This window comes from Macrosteles quadrilineatus, unplaced genomic scaffold (genome assembly GCF_028750875.1).
Source record: "Macrosteles quadrilineatus isolate MER2022 unplaced genomic scaffold, UCM_ALF_1.0 Scaffold_3__2_contigs__length_128488019, whole genome shotgun sequence".
Classification (NCBI taxonomy): domain Eukaryota; kingdom Metazoa; phylum Arthropoda; class Insecta; order Hemiptera; family Cicadellidae; genus Macrosteles; species Macrosteles quadrilineatus.
Window position 1 is genome coordinate 117,566,130 of NW_026542596.1, and position 22,072 is coordinate 117,588,201.

Genomic DNA, 22,072 nt, shown 5'->3' on the forward strand with positions numbered 1-22,072 from the left:
CCCCCACCCCCCCTTGCCCTTAAGGGAATTTTTATTTTCAAAATTTGTAAAAAGTGCCTAACATTTGTTATTAATCATTCCCGCAAATTGATTTCTTCTATCTACTATAGAAAAAAAGATAAAAAATGTGTGCCAGACTTAATTTACACCCATTTACCCGATATTATTATAAATATTTTAAAGTAAAAAGCTTTTAATTAAACTTTAAATAGTTTGATGCTTTTATTTGTATGATGTTACTACTAAATATTTTGCATGACCTGTGGTTCTAAATGTGAAATAACTTTGAAAAAAGTATGAACTATGTTAATTGACTTGTTTTTCAAGTTTGAAACCACATACCACCGTTAAATAAACGGTTTGCGTCAAAGTAAAATTACTGTTTTTACATCGATATTTCACATATGGTAAACTTGTGAGTTATTACTTCCAACTGCGCAAGTCATATTTGAGTTAGGTACATCGTGCCACTTAAAGGCAATTAGTTGTAATTTATCAGTATCTTGATGTGACAGCAAAATTATATTCACCCCGATCTGCCTTCAGTTGTTCATGGTCTTTTCATTGCCATGGAACAAACATTACCTGTACTCTTTGGAATCCTTTTGGTAAGGACTAGTTTTCATACGTATATTTATTATGTTTCGTTTTAATAATTTTCTATCAGTAAGTGTATGCTGTGACATCATTTTGGATTTAATATGTGTTTTATTTTGTTTCAGCAGAAATATATTTTCATCGGACAACTTGTATTTTTATTTTACAGGCTATGAAAGTGCAACTTTAAATTATTTACTGTTTAAGTAATTTTTGTGCGTTACTTATTATTTACAGGATTCGTGAAGGACTACATCCGTTAAGTATTGTATTAATTAAGTATTTATACTAAGTTGTTAAGCGTAAAATACTGCAAGACAAATCTAAAACAGTCAACCAGTCAACGTACGTTTCTACACTGGTACATGCATTGTTCGAATATCTGGGGGCATGTTTCTACAATATTTACAACTCCTTTGGTAGGGTAGTCATGAGTGATTGGTGTATATAGGATCTTGATGGGGTAGGTGTAGACAATTAAGGGTTTGAAAAAAAAATTAGCGCACTGAAGAAATTGAGTTTTTTTTTTCAATAACAACCTTAATTGAAATCATCAGTATGATAAAAATGCTGCATTATTATTCTTAGTGTGGTTTTTAAAATATTAATTAGCTCCTCTCCACATACGGTTATATATTAAAGTTCATATTGGACAAAAGTTAAATGACAGTCGTTGCAAACTTTTTTCCATTAAAAATGTCACCCCCAAATATAAATGGAATGCCATAGAAATGGAGCGGGCCCTGCAAGGATGTTGTTATTCAAGGTATCATTAATAACATTCACAGGCCACTAAAATGATAATTATCTGCCTTTAGGAATTACAAAAACATTATCCTGTAAAAAAATAGTTTCTATAGTAGTGAAAGTTATGTCTTTCAAAGCGTTACAAAATGTTTCATAAATGCCCATTTTTATCCTTTTGTAACTCAATAGCCAGCCAGATTATGAAGCTGACCATTCTACTTTGAAACTATCGTACTTATTTTGTAATCAACATTTATTTTTATTTTTATGAGCATGTATATCAAAATACTTTATAAACTTACACAAAACTGCAAATGTTTCAAATTTTATCCCGCTCTCCCACAAACACGACGCTCAAACTGGTGTTTCTTTTTTACCATGTAATAATAAATTGTTGAAAGTCTAGAATAAGTTTTTACTTTGAATATTGAGGATCTGTTTTTTAATCCGTAATATACGTAGCATAGTGATCTAAGATGCATTTAAATGATTTTTGTATGCTCTTTTTTATTTTTCAGTCGATCATTTCTTAACTGTAACCCATTTACATCGTTTTATTTATTCGCCAAAAATCTCAGTATAACTAAAACATTAAAAGAAAAAATATATTGGACTATTTAGTATTTTTGTATGATGTTGTATACTATTTTATAGCTAATAATAAGAATAAAATAAATATTTTTATAAAATTATGTATTTTATATCTACTGTATATTAAGGATATGTTTACACTATTTTTTATACTTGCCTGTATTACATAATCATCAAATCGTTCAAGGATTATACTTTTTTTTTTGTTTTAATAATACTAGCTATTGTACCCACCCTTCTTACGTATTATCACAGACAAGGGAAACTTGTATTTCCTTAGTCAATGGTATTATGTTTAGAAATGGGACATACATATAATAAAAAAATAAGAAACCATTATAATAACATTTTGTCCGTCGAGACATTAAGTGCAGCGAATAAGATTGATAGTTTATAAGGGAAGTTCATTTAAATTAAATATATACAAAACATAATAACCATTAAAATTTCAAAAATAAGATTATATTGACATCACAATTAAATAATCACATACTTTTAAGTTAATTGGGCACACTCCTGCCGCAATGTTGTGCATCACGGACTTGACATAAATATCAATGTATGTATATATATATATATACATATATATAATAATGGTACCTCGGAACCTGGAACCACGTTTTCTTGTATTACACGTTACCTTTCAAGACGCTAAACACTTTTATTCAAGTCAAGTCATTTATTTGGCCAGATTAACATAAATGCATTGGCTAAGACAATATACATTTAAAAAAATACAGATTGTCTTATAAACTATAAAATAACTACTAAAACAAACAATATTTACGTGTAATCAATTCCTGAACCAAGCATAACATATGCCCATGACTACCCATCAGCAATAAAATCACGGACACGGTAGTAACACTTGGACACCAGTAATTTTCGAAGTGATTTTTTAAAAACAACAGGGTTTGACTCAATTTTTAGATGTGTTGGCAGTGCATTGAAAAGCAGTAAATACGATAACTCCACACTTCCATAAGATGTTATCACGACATAACTTTGATATATAAATACCTCTTTTACTTGATCAATTGAATAAATTGTTGTAATCGAATTTAGAAATGTTTTTGATGGGACACACATATAAATATATATATATATATATAACTGATGGTGTTTTTGGTCTCTAGGGACCTCAAAACGAAAAAGTAAATCGGTCCCGGGACCAGGTCTTACCTTGAGTACTACGGTAATAGCTTATTCCCTATAGGGGAAATTCGCTAAAATGTAAATTTGATTTGCACATTGTGTGCTAACACATATTTGAGTCACACATCTGAGTGTTCTTCAATCATTAAAATGTACGTATAATCAGTAGTTGAGCGCTGGCGAACGGTGCCTGCTATCTGACTGTGGCAACCACTAGAGAGACTTCTGGCCCAGACTGTACTGTTGGAGGTTATGAAATTTGGACATTATGAACCGCTCTGTTTATTTAATATTTAAACGTTGGAGTTTGTGAAACTTGGACATTGTGAAACAGTGATTATTTGAATGTTATAGATTTGGAGCTTATGAAATTTGGAGGTTATGAACCGCTCTGTTTATTTAATATTTTAAACGTTGGAGTTTGTGAAATTTGGAGTTTATGATACGCTCCCGATCGTATTTGTTTCTTTAATTCTCCTTTATAGGGTTAGGTTAGGCTATTTAAGATCATGTTTCTACCATTCTTTCTGCAAAAGAACTACTGTACTCTATTATTGGAATCATCTAAAATACAGTAACGTTTGTTTATCCAATTTTTTTATTGGTATAAATAAATCTGAAAAGGATTTATATGGTTGCAGGTTCTATTTATCCTTACTGCTGGAATATCTGCAAAGGCAAAAACTAATGGCCACGGTATGTTTTGTTAAAAATATGTTTTGATTTGGAATTTTCCAATGAATTGTTTCGGTAAACTATATCAAATTTATAATTGAATACCTGTCGAGGACCGAAGTTCGTCCGTTTGTACATTTGCCTAATATGAAAATATTTATTTTTCCTACAGTCACCCGACAAACTTAGCTTCCTTGTACTGTTTATAGTACAGAAAGCTGCTAATTGCTGCATATTTATACTTTGCCGTACGGTTTATACTTTGTCGTACGGTTTATACTTTGCCGCACATCAGGATTCCAACGAAAAAACACAAAAAAACGTGGTTCGATTATGGACGTAATCCGTTTACGCTTGGAAATAGGTTGGCATCACTTAAAGATAATAATACTATGAGCAGCTGATTGACTATTATAACTATGATTTAACCCGTCATTTCGTGTTTATAGTTTCGGTATTTCTGAATTTCTGGACTTTTCTTTTAAACGTTTTTAAAACATTCCTACGATCTTAATAAACAAAAAAATACCTTTAAAGCATTTTTTAGGCAAGGAAACCACTTCAAATTACAAAAACATACGGAACTATATTCTCAAAACGCGGAGCACATTTCTTGCGGAAAAATAGCGGAGTGATACGGACCGCGGGTACTACTTTCTCTAGGGCACCATTTGTGTTGCCAGCTGAACCTAAAAACGTGTTGTATAGTGTTTGAATGACTAATTATTTATATGCTTTATAGTGACTGTAGGAAAAATATAATGTGTAACACGAGTGAAAAAGGCCTTTGCTGCACTCGAGATCATTGCGCACTCGCCTGCGGCTCGTGCGTAAACATTGCTCTCGTGTGCAGCAAAGTGCCACTTTCACCACTAGTTACACAAATAACTATTTCTATATTCAATTTAGAGCAATTAATTACCTTCCTAGGTTTCTTGAAAAGGAGGTTGGACTTAACTCAGCTGAGGAGGGTAGGAATATGTAGAATATGTAAATTAAAATTTTAAAATGACGGCTATTTAAATCTTTTAAACTTTAATTACTAACAAATGGCTGATACCAAGCTCAAAAAGATCGAATAAGAAATAACTGAAATATTACGATTATAGTTGTAAAATAGGGCAAACCTGACTAGCTTAGCCTTTTTCTACCCCATTTTACAACTAAAACCCGTAATATTTAAGCTATTTCTTATTCAATCTTTTTTAACTTGGTATAGTTTGATAGGGAATTAAAAATTCTAAATAAATTACTCTTAACGTTTTCTTAATCAAATCCGCCATCTTTTAGAAATGTAAGTTTAAAACGTAAAATAGCCTCCATTTTTTAATTTTTGATCTAATTGAGATGAATTTTTTGCCTAGCATTTAGCATGCTCTGTTACTTTAGCATACATAACAAGTTTCATAAGGATCAGTGGACAAATTGTAAAGATAAAAATGTGTATGTAATAAATACAAAATGGCGTATATCTGGTTAACGAAGCGAGTTTGGTAAAAAGTTGTTCTTGATTTTTTAACTCAAGGAAACAATAGGTAACTTATATCCATACCTGTTTTGAACACCCTGTATAATACAATTTACTTATACAGGATGTCCATAAAAAAAATGTTTCTGAACTTTAGGCAATGAATCCTCGTACTAAAAGGAAGAAAAAGATTCATAAGAAGTTATGTCCGAAAATGCATATTTACCCAGATAGCTGCCATTTAGTTTTTTTATTAAATTATTTGTATGTGTTACATTTTTAACCAATAATGTAATTATGAAATTTGTTGAGCATTTTAACGTACACATAGACCTAATTAAATCTTTTTATCTAGCAAGATAATTCTGAATCTGGCTTATATATATTTATAAATATTTATCTTGTAACTTGCCACTCATGTATTATTGATTGTAAAAATGGTGTTTACCGTATAAATAAATAAATAAATGGAAAAAATAAAGTTTATCAACGCTTCTCGGCTTATAGGTTCAATGGAATAGTTTAAATTCCCGGCGTAACTCATTGATTCAATACGTTTTTAACTTAAAAATAAAACACCCCTTTAATATCAGAATTGTTAATCTGAATGTAGCTGCTTATTTGATCAGAGAATTTAAAACTGCCTTTGAAATAACAATTTTTGCGACAAATTTAAAAAAAATCCTCTGTGACTGATACGGATGTTGCATGGCCAAGTATCTTGGTGAAACAGGTTTCTCTGGTTTAGACTAAACAATGCTAAAACTGATGCTGTTCAGAATTCTTTGTCATTAAGCAGCATATTTCTTTTTCAGTACTTTTCACCACTCACCATAATCAAATACCGGTATTTAAGGGGCGGTTGGTTCAGGACCCAGATATGGAAATGAAGCCTAAGGACCAGAGGAAAGATTCAACGCAATATGATCTGCCATTGACCAAAGTCGAAAGTAAAAATTTGCTTGTTGAATGCGAAGAAAAGGAAGAAAAAGAAGAAAAGGAAGAAAAGAAAAAAATGGTAGCTAAAGCGTTCTTATACAGCCAAGAAGGATTCTTGGTTGATGAATTGATACTGGAATACAGTAAAGACGTTTGTAAACAAGTGAAAGATTACATTTCTCTTGATGAGGGGAAATTCGAAATGAAGACTGCCGGTCGCGAATATGACGAGTTGGAATTTAACATTGAGTACCGGTTTGCTAATGAACTATATTCCGTAAAAGAAGACCATAAGTGCTACAAAAGAAATTACAAGATCATCACCCTCGATTACGTGGCCATTTTGAAAAGGGATCTACTAACCAAAATAGAATGTAAAGAAGGCTCTGCGACGGTAAGTTGAATATGGCATATAATTTAACAAATAAAGCTACACGAAGCCATCTATCAGACATGTTTTAGTATGATTTTTGTATTTGAGATAATTGTTTTCCTCTGATATCTTTTCAGTAAGGCGACTATACAATCCATAGCTGCCAAATATAAGTCGATGTTTCCATGTTCGCTTTGAGTTCGGTTTAATATTTCTTTAAGGAGGAGATTGCCATAATCTGGATTCTGAAATACAGCTCATAGTTCGGTTTTCATCTGTTGCCATGATTTTATACGTTTTCTGTTGGATCTATGCTATACCAATGCAGAACCTTAGAATAAGTCAACTGCTGACTCGAGAAGTTCTTTTTCGGATATGCCTCGTGAAATTCTTAACTCTTCCACTCGCTCTAAGAAGGATCCGAGGCTCAGATGTGGACTTCCATCAAATTTCAAATCCCACTTGTACACTGAAACACTTTTCCGATACTCGACAGAACTCACGACAGGTGTAAAAATTTCACAAATTTCAGTTCTGTCGTGTCCGCCGTGTAACCTGTGTCGGTTTGTGCCGTGATAAATGTGGCCGGCCTATCAATCATCTTATATGTTTCGTAACTTGTGTTTTTTAAATAATAAACTTTATGTGTCAACTTGTATTTATATAATGATGAAGACTTCCGTCGGTTTTTTGACTAGCTTCTACATGATGTTTTAAAAAAGGATTTGACAATGGGTCTTTGTACCCGAAACTAGTCATCCATTGACTAAAAATAAGACTGAAGACGGACCAAGGTACGCAACCTATTATTTATTCGAATATCAGTCTTGGTGGCAAAAATGTTTAAATTTAAAAAAAAAATCTAAATTAGGGGCTATGGCCCCTACAGGCCACTAGTTTTAGAATATATTTTTCTGAAGGAAATTTCCAACGAGCTAGTTAGGCTTCATAATTGTATTCAAATTTGTGTGTATACAAAATAGAATGCAAAGAAGGCTCTGTGGCGGTAAGTTGAATATGACATATAATTTCAAAAATAAAGCAACACGAAGCCATCGGATAATAATAAATTCAGAGTTGTCTAAATTAAGTTAAAGATTTATTTCATCAAGAATTTGTAATATCGTTGAAATTTGTCTAAAAAAATCCAATTTGCTGGCTATACCGAAAGAGTAAGGTATTTGAAATGTTTTACTTCTACCAAACTGTATTTGCATATTAAATTTCGAAATCCATCCACTGAAGAAGTTGTGCCTTATATTGTACACGATTTCAGGTGTAAACCCTATTTTAGAAATTGTCTATCACAGTTTAGATTGATGCCGATACCTATATAGAAAGAAGGGAATATTTAAATAAATTCGTATGGAAATTCACTTTGCAACATCTATCTTTTGACATGTTCCTTTACACAATATAATAGTCCTTTAAACATTTTGACAAACATGATTACCTTAGAAATATTACCTTGGACAAAAAGCTGTTCTTTAAGCATTTGTTTTATTTGCAGGGTGCTGCTGGAGGTTCAACTGGTGGTATTAGTAAGTATATACAAACATTTTAAAAATACCTTTAGTAAAACTACATATAAAGTACTTTCCACAGCTTTATATTATTTCCTATTTTGATTTTGATTTGGTGTTTATCTATTCCTGATATGTTAATGTTTTTATAGCGAATGGTCCACACCATGTTATAGTATTTTCGCGAGTATGAGCTTTTTGTAGACATATTTTACGTACATCCATTCTTATTTATAACTAACTTTTGCTGGAGGCCATAGTTTTTGGGATATTTATTATAAACTAAAAAGGGACCTTCAGAGACCCCTCCCCTACAACTGTACTAAATTTGTCTTATACAAAACTTTTTTACCCTATTTGGTATGTTTTGTCTTCATTGCCTGAACTAACTAACTACATCTATAGGATTTTAGATGTAAGAAAAATATCCAATTTATTTTTCCTCAATTTCAGCAGATTTTTCAATCGAGGGCGGGACAGAGCTACTTGAAAACTAAAATTAAATTATAATTCTTATCTTGCTTTATACTGACTTAAAAATGGTTTTGACTGTGGTTGTTTTGTTATAGAGCATATAGCAGAGGATGGTTTATATGAGATATGGGATTTTATCAAAGGTTCCCCTCGCAATGAGCCTATCGTTTCCTCTTTTACCGATGAACCCGGCCAAGATTTCAAGCTCACGTGCCGAGAATATGACATGAACGGAGAGCGAAGTGGGACCATGGCATCAGGACTCATTACGTATCAGAAAATAATAGTAGACAGACTGTTTCTAGACTCCTGTTCAACCAAAACTGATGGGATATACATTGGAAAGATGACTGAGGAAAAGCCGCGCCGCAGGAATTACTTTGCAATCGTATTTAGAAACAAAGATGGACAATGTTTCTCGAGGGAAATTTCTAAAGTTCAACGTAACAGTTTTGACGCATCATATTACATAAAGAGAAGCAAACCGGAGAAAGTCAAGTGTCGAAAGGATTGGAAGAGTGGAAAGGAGTTGAACATCAAAGGACTAGCATGGTACAAAAAACTGTTCAAGCTAATCAAATCCCTACTGCGATTGTGATATAAATCATCGTAACTGATTTTCTTAGTTAATTATTTTCCCCGAACATCCCTCGTAATGGAATGGACCTTCCTTGGTAGTTGAATCACAAAATACCTCAAACCCAGTTTGACTACTTACTTATACTATCAAAAATCAATTCTGAGTTAATCATACTCCGTAAAGTGGTTTGAAGTAGTATATTTCGTACCTAGGGCCGAAAATGAGGTTTTGCCGGCTCGAGATAGTTTTTTAAAACGATCGAGAGCTGCAAAATCATTTCGGTCCGTGGTACGAACGCTATTTTTCACCACACCACTATTCACAACAACATTTCGTTTTCACTATTAACACTATTCGCCAAAATAATATTGCACATTTATACAAAGCTTAGTTCAGTTTTAGTTTAAACAACATTTGTTTTCGAGGAGTTCTCAGTAGTCTGTATAGTTAAGATTACATAATCACAAATTCTGGCTTATTTATAAAACATAACAAAATCAACTAACAAATAACTATCAAAATAACGAGGAAACTTTAAAAAGTCAGTAGGCGAGGAGCTCTTAGTTTGTTTTAAAATAAAAATATACCGATTACCTGTAGTATATTGGCTATATTCCAGCCAAATTTCAGCTCAATTGATCAAGTAGTTTTCAGGTGAACTTCAATGTGACATACTCAAAAAATATAAATCTTCCACATGTTAACAACATATTTTCCAAGTCTAAAACATAAACGTCCCTGTTTCTTTTGGGTGTGAAATGTAAAATGTGACTCAAGAAAACACCGAAGTGGAACTAATGGAAATTGAAAATCTTTCATCACTAGCTTTCACCCACATATTCCTTCGGGTAAAATTACATCGTATACACGAAACACACATTTTGTTCTTTATATATGAAGCTACGCCACGATAGTTGTCAACTGCTTTAAAAAAAAAAAACTTTCTTTATGTATCACTCGTTACATCTTATTTTCCAACATACTTTTAAAACCCTTCTTAACTATAGATCCGTACCTATGTCTTTATTTCAGAATAAAGCTTGGAAGCAAATCATCAGGATTTTTTCGAGTAACGTATATAAAATTATTACAATATTTAAAAGGTATACTCTGGAACTATTTGAAAAAAAAACAATCCATCTTTCGTATCTTTTGATCAAAGAAGTCGAACTGTTAAGGGGTTTCATTGTCGTTTGCCCTTAAGCAGATTCAAACTCGTGCGATAATCAGTAATACTGATTCATTATAATAATTAAAAAAAGCGTTTTCTTTACTAATCAACACGTTTCAAGTCTAAAATAAAATATGATAATGTGTTCTCAGTTTCCAACAAATTGAATATCATGTTATGCAATCGAGTTGATATTCACTTTCTAGCGCAGTCTTGGCAATCATATTGAATATTTAATAATAATATGTGTAGTATAACAACGCTATTTATCCATCATAAATTTCAAAGGAGGACTCACTTACCTGAGTTCTCTGAGACTCAGTCTACTTTAGTCCTGCCCGCGTCAATTTACGCGCGTAAATTGATAGGCCTGTATGTGTTTGTACTTAATCGATTCGTGTTTTGTGTTTTTTAAATGTTTATAACAATTCTGACGACACCTCAAGAAGTGGATCCTTTTGTCATTTTGTGTGCCTGACGATGGTGGAGTTGAGAACCACCGAAGCATTTAGAAGGTAATTTTCGACACTACAAGACATGTCAAGGATTAAATGTTTAAGTCAATGTACATTAATGAGAACAAAAGTTACTTGTGTATAAGTTAAATATATGTTTGATAAAATATACACCTATACTTTCGTTATCTTAAAGTGAACCGAATCTATAAACCAAAGATACAATGGTAAACAACTAACTTGAACATAAAATACGTTTAAATACATTGTGAAACTTCAGGGATTTGCATAACTTAATTATTTTGTTATGTAATTCAATACTACTTGATACAATATTATGTTTATCATATTGTGATAATTTTTTAAGTAGGCTTTAAATTATTTGAATAGGGAACACTTTGCTTAAAAATCACAAGTTTTTAATGTTGGCTTGTAGAGTTTTTTTTAGGAATGTCAATAATGTTAAATATAATTGTATATCGAAGAGCCATAAATTTGTCCCACTAATTAATACTAAACCATGTAACCATTTTTAAACCCATTGCCAAACGATGAGGGCAAAGACTTGTTTGAGCTGAATTACCGAATAAACTTAAAATGAATTTGAAGACTTTCTCATCTCTAGTAGGAGCAAGTTGGATGTTATGTCATCGATAGTACAAATATCCTGCTTATAGTTTACAGATAAACAATCTTTACCATAAAGATTATACAACAAAGATTTTTGCTTACTAAGAGAATAAGAATAATTTTATTTTGCCTATTTTCTTTTGCTATCGATTATTGTAATTTTCTACTATAAAAAAGTTAAACTTAGTATGCAAGAAGTCTTATTTATCCACAAACTGTTTACTTCCTGAAAAATAAGCTAACCGCTCTCTAAATTGGAAGGTAGAGTAGGGATTTAAATATTTATTTGAATGTATAATATTCAGCGACGGAAACTTATCAAAATGAATATTTATCCAGATAATGCACTGTTGTGAAGATAATGACGCTGTTAGATTCAATTACATTCCATTTAGGAGTTTGCCAAGTGCTTTTATTGAGGACCAAACTTTTGTTGAATTGACTTCTGCATGTTTGTTATAATCTCACGATCATAATTACTTGAAATAAAAGGTATATTAAATATCATATCAAGATAATTTGTTGCCTTGTGATTCATGGGTGTTTAGTACATGATGACAAATATTTTGAATAATGTTTTGTCAGTTTGGAATTTACAATTTGCTTTTTATTGGGCAGGAAACTGGTAGAGCGCGGTTTTAACCCAGCGAACACAGAATAAAAATTTTTATTCTGTGTTCGCTGTTTTAACCCTGCCAAATCACCAATGTATTTTATCTAAGTGATAATGCCGCTACCCCTAGCCTGAAGTAATGTGTAACACGTTCCTGGCGAACTATTGGTCTCAAGACGAACGACCATCTTTTATTAACTATAAATCATTTGCAATTATTTGTAAAAACTGAAACAAAAAGCATAATGTAAAATCACCATATGCAAAAATATCCATTTAAGATATTTTTTAATTGTCTGTTTATTGGTACTTACTCGTTTAGGAGCTACATGATGCAAAATGTACACCGGTAGCTACTTTTTAGGCTATAACTCTTAAACGAGTAGCTTTATAGAAAATGCCAAGAATAAGACCAGTTTTTAAGTTGCATGTTTTATCCAAAAACATGATAAAATATAGAGGGTTCCACAAGAAATTTCAAAGATGGCCACCATATTGGAAAATGGCAGCTGAATTGCGAAAAACTAAATTCATATTTTTAACTGCCACAAACAATGAAGGAATGAACTTAGTTTAAAGTTTTCTGACCGATCCCGATATGACCCCTTGAGTTGATCACTCTGTGTATTAAATCATCCAATTCCATATGGTAGTTCAAATATGTAGCCGACGACTTAGTTACTATGTATTAAACCTAATTATTTTCCTCCTGTAAGTGTTAAATAGATTCTACTACGCTATGGGAATATTTATATTTTATTTTGAAAACCCAATTTATCCAAATAACGTAAAATTATTGAATTAATAATAGCTCTTGTATTTCTAATCCAAAATACTATTTTCTATATTCTGTGACAAAGTTAGTACTCTTCTTAACCTATTTTAATGTAAATTAAATTTAAATTCTATTGATAAATTTAAAAAGTGTATAAATCTTTGAGGTTTTGGAATGTAAATGCATCAATACGTCTATGACTTTTAACAATTACCTTTATAGATTTTTGGGGAAAAATGCAACTACGTTAAGTCCTAAACACATATTTCACAGAACGTATACCACTCCTCAATCTTTCAATCAAGTTATCAGCAAAAGTTCTCCGTAAAAATTATATAAGTGTGTATAAAACAAAATACCACTTGTCATCCATTATTTGATTACTAACAATACAAATAGGATTTAACCTTAAGAAATCACTGTCAAGCTTATACCACAAACGTAAACACCGTTACCTATGTGGGCGATGAAATGTAAAATGTGACTGGTTAACCCACCAAAGCGGAACTAATGGAAATTGAAAATCATTCAACACGGAATGTCAACCACACATTACCTAATGGAAAGTTCAGTCACGTTACGTCAAATGTATGTTTTCTTTGGGTCATCTGTGTGAATATCCTCATGTTAGTAAATAACATAACATTTTGATGCCACAAACTGTAAATTGTTCAAATGGTTCCAAGATTCGTTAGATTTAATCTAACCACCATAAAAAGATCTAACCTCAAATTTCTTACGGTTGCTATTTTATTGATGAAAATTTTACTAAGTATAACACACGTATATGCAATTTTAATAAATTAAAATACAACATAAAAGTGTATACATCTATACTATTATATAAAAATCTAATGGTGTCTGTCTGTATGTGTATTACTAATAGGTGCGAAAACTACTGAAACAGCCTGGCTTAAATTTTACAAAAATATAGTTACCATACCAAGGATCATTATAGGACTATTCACACTTCAATACTGACCGTGGGCTTTGCCCCTTTGGCTTTAAAAGTTCTGAGGTGAGGATTTTAAAAGTAAATATTGATTGGTCACCACATCGATCTCTATTATTACTACGGTCACCATGGCTGCAATGAGAATACTCAAAATGTTTACATTTGCTTTGACATTTCAAAATAAACCAAAACTGCCAAATTGCATATTTTACAATTTAAGACAGCTGATCTAATGAAATTAAATATAGTATTTCAGACAATTATGTGGTTGGTTTATTTAATAAAAAAATTTTCAAAGATCATTCATTCAAAAACTATGTCAATAATTATAGAAATAAAAAATGGCTCTGCTTTCGATTTTTAAGTGTTATGAAAATAATGTTGTTGATATATTTTCATGGAAACAGTAAGAAAATTAAAATGTACAGATGTTTTGTATGAATTTGGAGGCTACTTTAAATAAATTCAAACTGCTTAACATGTGTTAGATTAACTTAACATAACTTGCACATCACATTGTTTTTTTTTTGTTTTTTTTTATATGTACCGGTATATTCAGGTAAATAGATTCTACTACGCTATGGGAATATTTATATTTTATTTTGAAAACCCAATTTATCCAAATAACGTAAAATTATTGAATTAATAATAGCTCTTGTATTTCTAATCCAAAATACTATTTTCTATATTCTGTGACAAAGTTAGTACTCTTCTTAACCTATTTTAATGTAAATTAAATTTAAATTCTATTGATAAATTTAAAAAGTGTATAAATCTTTGAGGTTTTGGAATGTAAATGCATCAATACGTCTATGACTTTTAACAATTACCTTTATAGATTTTTGGGGAAAAATGCAACTACGTTAAGTCCTAAACACATATTTCACAGAACGTATACCACTCCTCAATCTTTCAATCAAGTTATCAGCAAAAGTTCTCCGTAAAAATTATATAAGTGTGTATAAAACAAAATACCACTTGTCATCCATTATTTGATTACTAACAATACAAATAGGATTTAACCTTAAGAAATCACTGTCAAGCTTATACCACAAACGTAAACACCGTTACCTATGTGGGCGATGAAATGTAAAATGTGACTGGTTAACCCACCAAAGCGGAACTAATGGAAATTGAAAATCATTCAACACGGAATGTCAACCACACATTACCTAATGGAAAGTTCAGTCACGTTACGTCAAATGTATGTTTTCTTTGGGTCATCTGTGTGAATATCCTCATGTTAGTAAATAACATAACATTTTGATGCCACAAACTGTAAATTGTTCAAATGGTTCCAAGATTCGTTAGATTTAATCTAACCACCATAAAAAGATCTAACCTCAAATTTCTTACGGTTGCTATTTTATTGATGAAAATTTTACTAAGTATAACACACGTATATGCAATTTTAATAAATTAAAATACAACATAAAAGTGTATACATCTATACTATTATATAAAAATCTAATGGTGTCTGTCTGTATGTGTATTACTAATAGGTGCGAAAACTACTGAAACAGCCTGGCTTAAATTTTACAAAAATATAGTTACCATACCAAGGATCATTATATGGACAAGACAGCTGGGATTTCTTTTACTAATGTATTGACATCTGTTTCAGAATATAATAACATTCAAATCTATCACAATGTTATCCTTATGGAGGAAACTTTGAGGGCAGCCCACGCCCTTCAAAATATATATTTCGAAAATCTAAAGCCAGTTTGCACATCTACACACCTAGACGAACATTTTGGTATATAATAGTTAGAGTTAAATCTTAAAACAAAAAAGCCTTATTGTTCACAAAGTTTCATGTCGCTTATTAAATATATAGATTTTATACATAATCTTTAATCAATTCAGCATACTATAGAATCTTAATTTTACATTAAAAGTATACGTGTTGGATCATCCATAGAATACAATTTATTCACAAATATTACAATGCGTTGCATGGTCAATATTTCTACAAAGATACTTTGATCAAGAGTTGCACATTATAAATTGCCTGCAGTATTTGTAATGTTAAAGGTAAAAGATTATTGGACGGCAAGGTAAACCTTTTTCAACTAGTTTTTTTTTATTTTTAGTTATTGTCTTTTCCTAAACCTATGCTTAAATTAAACTAAAGAATATCATCAATAACTAAATTGTTCGTCGTTGATTTGTGTGTTCTAAAATCTGTTGTACATGTGTAAGTATATTTAATTATCAAATGGTAATACAAAATACACTTATTTTATGTTAACATAGCATTCAGTTCCCATTTATTTTATTTGATAAATTTATTATTTGTGTTTTGCCACCACACCACTGATTAAATTAAACCAAGGGAAATATCATAAAACTAAGCAGTACACAGTGTTCTTTTCTTTCTAAAATCAATGAAATATCCGTTACTATGTTTACCTAATGGTAAGTGTGAAAATGTAAAGGCAATGGAAGATTGTAACTAATTAAAAGAACTGGTTTGTATATTAAGTTGTTTGTTGATATTTTTGTACAGTAGAATCAGAGATGCAATGAAACATTCTGTATTTGCTATTACATTTTTTAGTCCTTGATGCTTTGATAATCTTATTACTTTTGTCTGCTGTCTTTAATGCTAAATTATTTGTTTGAATTTTGTTATAGTATATATATAGTTTCTTTAATATTTCAAAAGACTATTGATAAGGCACAGCAATATTTCTAATGTTTATAACAGCTGACTTAGTTTTGCTAATGATTTATTGTGAGTGAAGAAACTGAAGATGGAAGGATTGGTGATTTAATACGAAGAAAAACATGTTCTTTAAATTTAATAATTAGTATTTTTGCAACTTCAAAGATGAAATTAAAAATGTCAAAAATAAATAAAAAAGGTAACTAAGGGAGATTAAGGTAAATCATGTATGTGAAAGTCTTATTCAAAGATTTGGTCAGTTTTTCTCATATCAGCCTACACAAGATTTAAAATTATTCAAAACCAAAATGGTGGTATCCACTACTTACCAGATTTAAAAGTTATAACTTAAACGTTTCTATTGAGGCCATGAAAGTTGAATTTTGTTTCTAAAAGCGTTGGTGGATGTGTAACTATTATACACAACAGATGTAAAGATTAAAATGTTTCTATTTTGTGTCCTCTTCCCGTTGCAAAGCACGGGTACAACAGCTAGTATCTTATATAAATAATTAAAACTAGGTGAACCTGTGCGAATTCGCACGAATAATAAATTACGATATTATAGCAACGTCGTTAGAAGTTGCGTTGTTATTAGTATATTTTCTGTGGTTTTATCGACGTTGGTCTTGAGCTCGATCGTTGACTATATGCATTCTAAGTTCTTTTTTCTGTTCAGTAGGGGAATTTTGCAGGACGGAGCTCATCATGCTGAAAACTTGCGCGTATGTATTAATATCAAGTTGAGTCAGTGCTGCAAGAGCTATTAGCTTTGTTTAGCATTCTTTCTTGAACAGCGGTTTCGACGTCCGTAGGTATAAATTTGGGAATATGTGGGATGCTCCCCTTCTGACGGTTGAAAGGTGACGATTGGGTGATAAATTGTGTCGTGCACCTTATACATGAAAGACCTTCCACCGTTATGTTCTTTAGTTTTAGATCGAGTGCTGACCATTGCGAGCGCAGAGTTGTACCTGGTTGTACTATCAAATGTTCTCTTTGTAGTTTCTGCTCAAATGATTTGCTCCATTAAGTAGGCTCTTAATATAATAGATTTCTTGGTATGGTGGTAGATTCACCTTTCCTTATGGCAGCAGAGTGAAAATCCTTCGCCTCGTCCTCTTTGTTCTTCTTTAAAATGTAGCACACCACATTTCCGACATTTTAATGCCATCTCGCCAAGTGGATGCTGCTGAATTCATGTTCTTGTCAGTGTAATTTTGTAAATACGCGTGGCCACTAACTGTTCCAGCTCTTCGTCTGGGCTCCTTAACGTTACGTTTTGCATTGCTTGCCGTATGTTGACTCGTCGTGTCACACCGGCAATATTTCTTTGTCGTCGGGTCCTTGGCATGTTTAAACGAAATAAAGTAAAACTTGTCTCCCGTCGTGTCCTATAGGTAACATTTCTTTCCGGGTTTCTAATTATTTTTAATAACATGCAAACTGTTTACATTTCAAAACCAAACAAGACAGCTGGGATTTCTTTTACTAATGTATTGACATCTGTTTCAGAATATAATAACATTCAAATCTATCACAATGTTATCCTTATGGAGGAAACTTTGAGGGCAGCCCACGCCCTTCAAAATATATATTTCGAAAATCTAAAGCCAGTTTGCACATCTACACACCTAGACGAACATTTTGGTATATAATAGTTAGAGTTAAATCTTAAAACAAAAAAGCCTTATTGTTCACAAAGTTTCATGTCGCTTATTAAATATATAGATTTTATACATAATCTTTAATCAATTCAGCATACTATAGAATCTTAATTTTACATTAAAAGTATACGTGTTGGATCATCCATAGAATACAATTTATTCACAAATATTACAATGCGTTGCATGGTCAATATTTCTACAAAGATACTTTGATCAAGAGTTGCACATTATAAATTGCCTGCAGTATTTGTAATGTTAAAGGTAAAAGATTATTGTGCTCAACAAAGGTACTTTTAGGTTAGGGTTTGTGACCGAGCTGCATTTAAGGCGACATGAACGTGTTTGTGATAAACAATGTCATTTCCAACCGTAAATTTGACAAAAAAAAACGTTCTATCTATTTACCTAATGCTAATGTATATTTACTGTTATTTACTGTATAGTTGCTAATTTCATAATTACTATATGTTAAACTGGGGTGCGAGCTGGTCTAATGGTAGAGCGCTGGGCTTCAGAGCTTGAGGTCGCGGGTTCTAGTCCCGCCAACCATCAATCACCAATCTATGTGCTAATACCCTCTAGGACTAGCCTTAATTAATGTGTAAAACATTTCTGGACCAGAACCTATCATCCTAGGTTGGAAAGCTAAAGGGACAAAAAAATATTACATTAGAGATTTGTTAGTTACGATTATTTATTACTTCATACATGCAAACTTAAATAAACTATTTAACTATTTAAACTATTTACTTTTGCTCAGTCGTCATTGGGAGGGAAAGAAAGTAGTGAGCAAAATAAAATTTTAAAAACTCATCTGCTTCTTAAACTAATTTAAGTGACAAATTCAGCTTTTTATTGGACGGCAAGGTAAACCTTTTTCAACTAGTTTTTTTTTTATATATATTATTCCGAATTCTGGTTTGGTCAGCTGGAGGCTGCAACAAAGTGACTTGTCAATGACGCTTGTTACCAAAAGATGAGCCTTGTTTTTGTAGCGATACTGGGCTCATAGGATCGATTTTAGGCTCAATTAAATTCAGAGATTTCCTGTGCGAGCTACAATTCTAAGTCAGAATATTTTATTAAACTTAACTAAATAACTGAGCCAAGCCACATCTATATCACAGCCATTTTGATTATCTAAATTTAGTAATGCATTCAACAATTATACTAATAAATAAGAAAAGCTAGAAAACTCCCTTCGCACCGTATGGGCCCGAAAGGTACTGTTATCTCAGTTTTTACATAATATAATTATTTAATTAATGATAGAAACCTTAACCCTTTAGTCCCCCCCCCCCTTACTGTAAAGGATCATCCTGATCAAGGAGGATCAAGCTGATATCCACTTACTAAGCTTTGGTGCACAGTAAAAGCGAAATGTAATATGGCTATAATTTTAGAATCAGCGTTTAATAAAGTTGCAAAAAATAAATATAATTGAGATAAGATTTCATTTTGATTTTATTAACGGTGTGGTACAATAACTTAGTTTCATCTAAATATTAACATATTAAATATGGAAAAAACTACTATTTTGACAATTTATACTCGATACACTACACAGCATGGACTTTCCAATTATTACATTTACAGTTTCATGCATTTAGTTTATAGTAATAAATGTTTATTCGTTTCTGGATCTAGATATAATTAAAAAATCATTAATCGATTACATTTTTATTTGTGGCTAAATGTGGTCGTTTATTTTAAAGTGACCTGTTTAACATAATCTTTATGCTAACAGTATCAAGGTTGAAAATATAGTATAGTTGTTAATATAATTAACCTTTTAATTTTGGTACTAATCTCTGATTATTTAAAATTTTTTGACAGTAATTTAAATTTTATTCTAAAGAGCATTTTATAAAAACAAATTATATTAATTGATTAATATTTTTTTTTATTCTTACAGAGAACTTAAAACATCAAATTGTAACTTTCTGAATTATAGTGCCGAAATAAATAACTTGAACTATCTAAATGAACTAAACATTTCATTGCAAAGGGAAAAAAACGGATAAAATATTTAAAAAATGCAATTTTATACATCTTCAAATACTTAGTCATATTTGAATGTAGAAACCGTAACCAGTGGGTACTGATCACGAATACTAGAAAAGACCCGGTATTGATCATAAGCATAAACAAATAAAGTTTTTGGCCCGAAAGTAAACAAAACCATATGTTAATTAATTAATGCTGTTAGTATAGGGGTTTTGTTTACTTTCGGGCCAAAAACGTCATTTGTTTATGTTTATCATCCATATCGGTATTTTTTTAGTATTCGTGGTACTAATAAGTTTTTTGAAGTCTCATTCACAAACTAAGCATTTAAGTGATTATGTACCAAAAAGCAAAGGTTAACAAAACTAGATTGTCTGACTCAAAATAAAGTTGTTATTGTTCTGTTTACCTTGAGTTGGATTGTAAAAAACTTTGATGAGGCAATAGCTTATTTAGATTTCATCAAGATTGGATCACATAAACAAGCAAGCGTGTAGAAACATTTCTTAGTATATTGTGTAATTTTCATCAACTAGATTCTTTTAAAGTAAAATACAGTCACAAAGTACCGTATTATTTTGGGTCTACATGTTACCTTCTCAACAGAAACCATTTTAATATGGGACTAGGTAAACCAGTCGAGGTCGATGGTTGCTATCTAAATTTCAAGCAAAATCATTGAACTATGATGATAAATCACTAAATTTTTAAAACAATTTTGGTTGTTCGTGATTCAGCAGCGTGCTTTAGGTAACGTCAATCATTCAAATTAAAGCCGTTATTTCACTAAAGGTTCTCAGATCCAAACACAAGATAAGGTAATTAGAATTGATTAAATATCTCTCAAATTAAATTCCATATCGGAAAAATAATCAAATTTATGTTTTATGAACTTAAAAGATTCAAACAAACAGTTTCTCAAAATAAAACTATATTTTTTAGGAGTATTCTTATAAAACAGACCAAGACTTATAAGATACCATAACATACCAAGACCGAAACAAAAGTAAATTTACGTATCATTGATTGCAGATAAGTCCTAAAACTATTATAATTATTGTTGATTGGTGATTCAGCAGCGTGCTTTAGGTAACGTCTGATCTTAAAAACCAATATAGCTCAAATGAAAGCTGGTATTTCACTACCAAAATACCATAGGGCCAAAATGCATAGGATAGTATTATTAGAACTGTTGAAGTACATCTTTAATTGAAGTAAAAATTTGAACAAATCTAAATTATATTTATATGGTCGAGCAATAATAAATAAATAAATATTTAACGTTCTTGTGAAATAAATGTTGCAGGCAGACGGTTATACGTTGTTGCAAACCAATCCGCTAAAAGCCGTTCAAACTTATTTAACTTTTAAGCTTAGTAAACTAGCTTATACGGATTGTAGCAGATGAAAGTTGGGATTCTAAATAACAATATCCATACTTAAATAATTAGTATTGTATAACCAAACTGAAAGCTGATTAAACGAGGGTTCTATAGGTCTTATAAATATCAAAGTACTGTTACAATGAACCCAACTATACAGTGGAGCTCCTATTAATATAAACTAGAAACAACGTTACTAGCCCCTATGGTAATTTTCTCATATTGTATGAAAATATTGGGGTAGACGTCCGTATCTGTTGGCACAAACAACCGAATGAAAATATTCGAATGTTTCATTCAATATATCGTTTTTTTAATTAGGTTAGGTTAACCTTACCTAACCAACCAAACGATATATCGAACATTCGAACTGTGCCAAATGATGCGGAAGTGTACCCAAATATTGTATTGTTTATCTGTTAAACTACAGACATAAGATGCAGCGGCATAGGTTTTTACTTCATACATTTTGTTATTGTAATACAGTAGATTTTGTATGAGATATTAGGATGAATCGGCTTGCTTCGAAATCGTAGAATTTTGTGTTCATAGAGAGAAGAGAACTAATTGATATCCTAGAGGCAAGCACAGCTTTTGTCCATCTCTCCGGATGTGTTTCCCGGA

At 31.4% G+C, this 22,072-nt stretch overlaps 1 protein-coding gene across 1 annotated transcript; it reads left to right on the forward strand.

Moving 5' to 3' along the window:
- Positions 1-426: 426 nt before the first annotated feature.
- On the forward strand, positions 427-9,159 carry LOC128989987 (uncharacterized). Its single transcript, XM_054412175.1, has 5 exons — positions 427-608; positions 3,732-3,786; positions 6,049-6,566; positions 8,056-8,086; positions 8,638-9,159. The coding sequence occupies exons 1-5, from the start codon at positions 570-572 to the stop codon at positions 9,138-9,140; spliced, it is 1,146 nt and encodes a 381-aa protein (XP_054268150.1). The 5' UTR covers positions 427-569; the 3' UTR covers positions 9,141-9,159.
- The last annotated feature ends 12,913 nt before the right edge of the window (positions 9,160-22,072 follow it).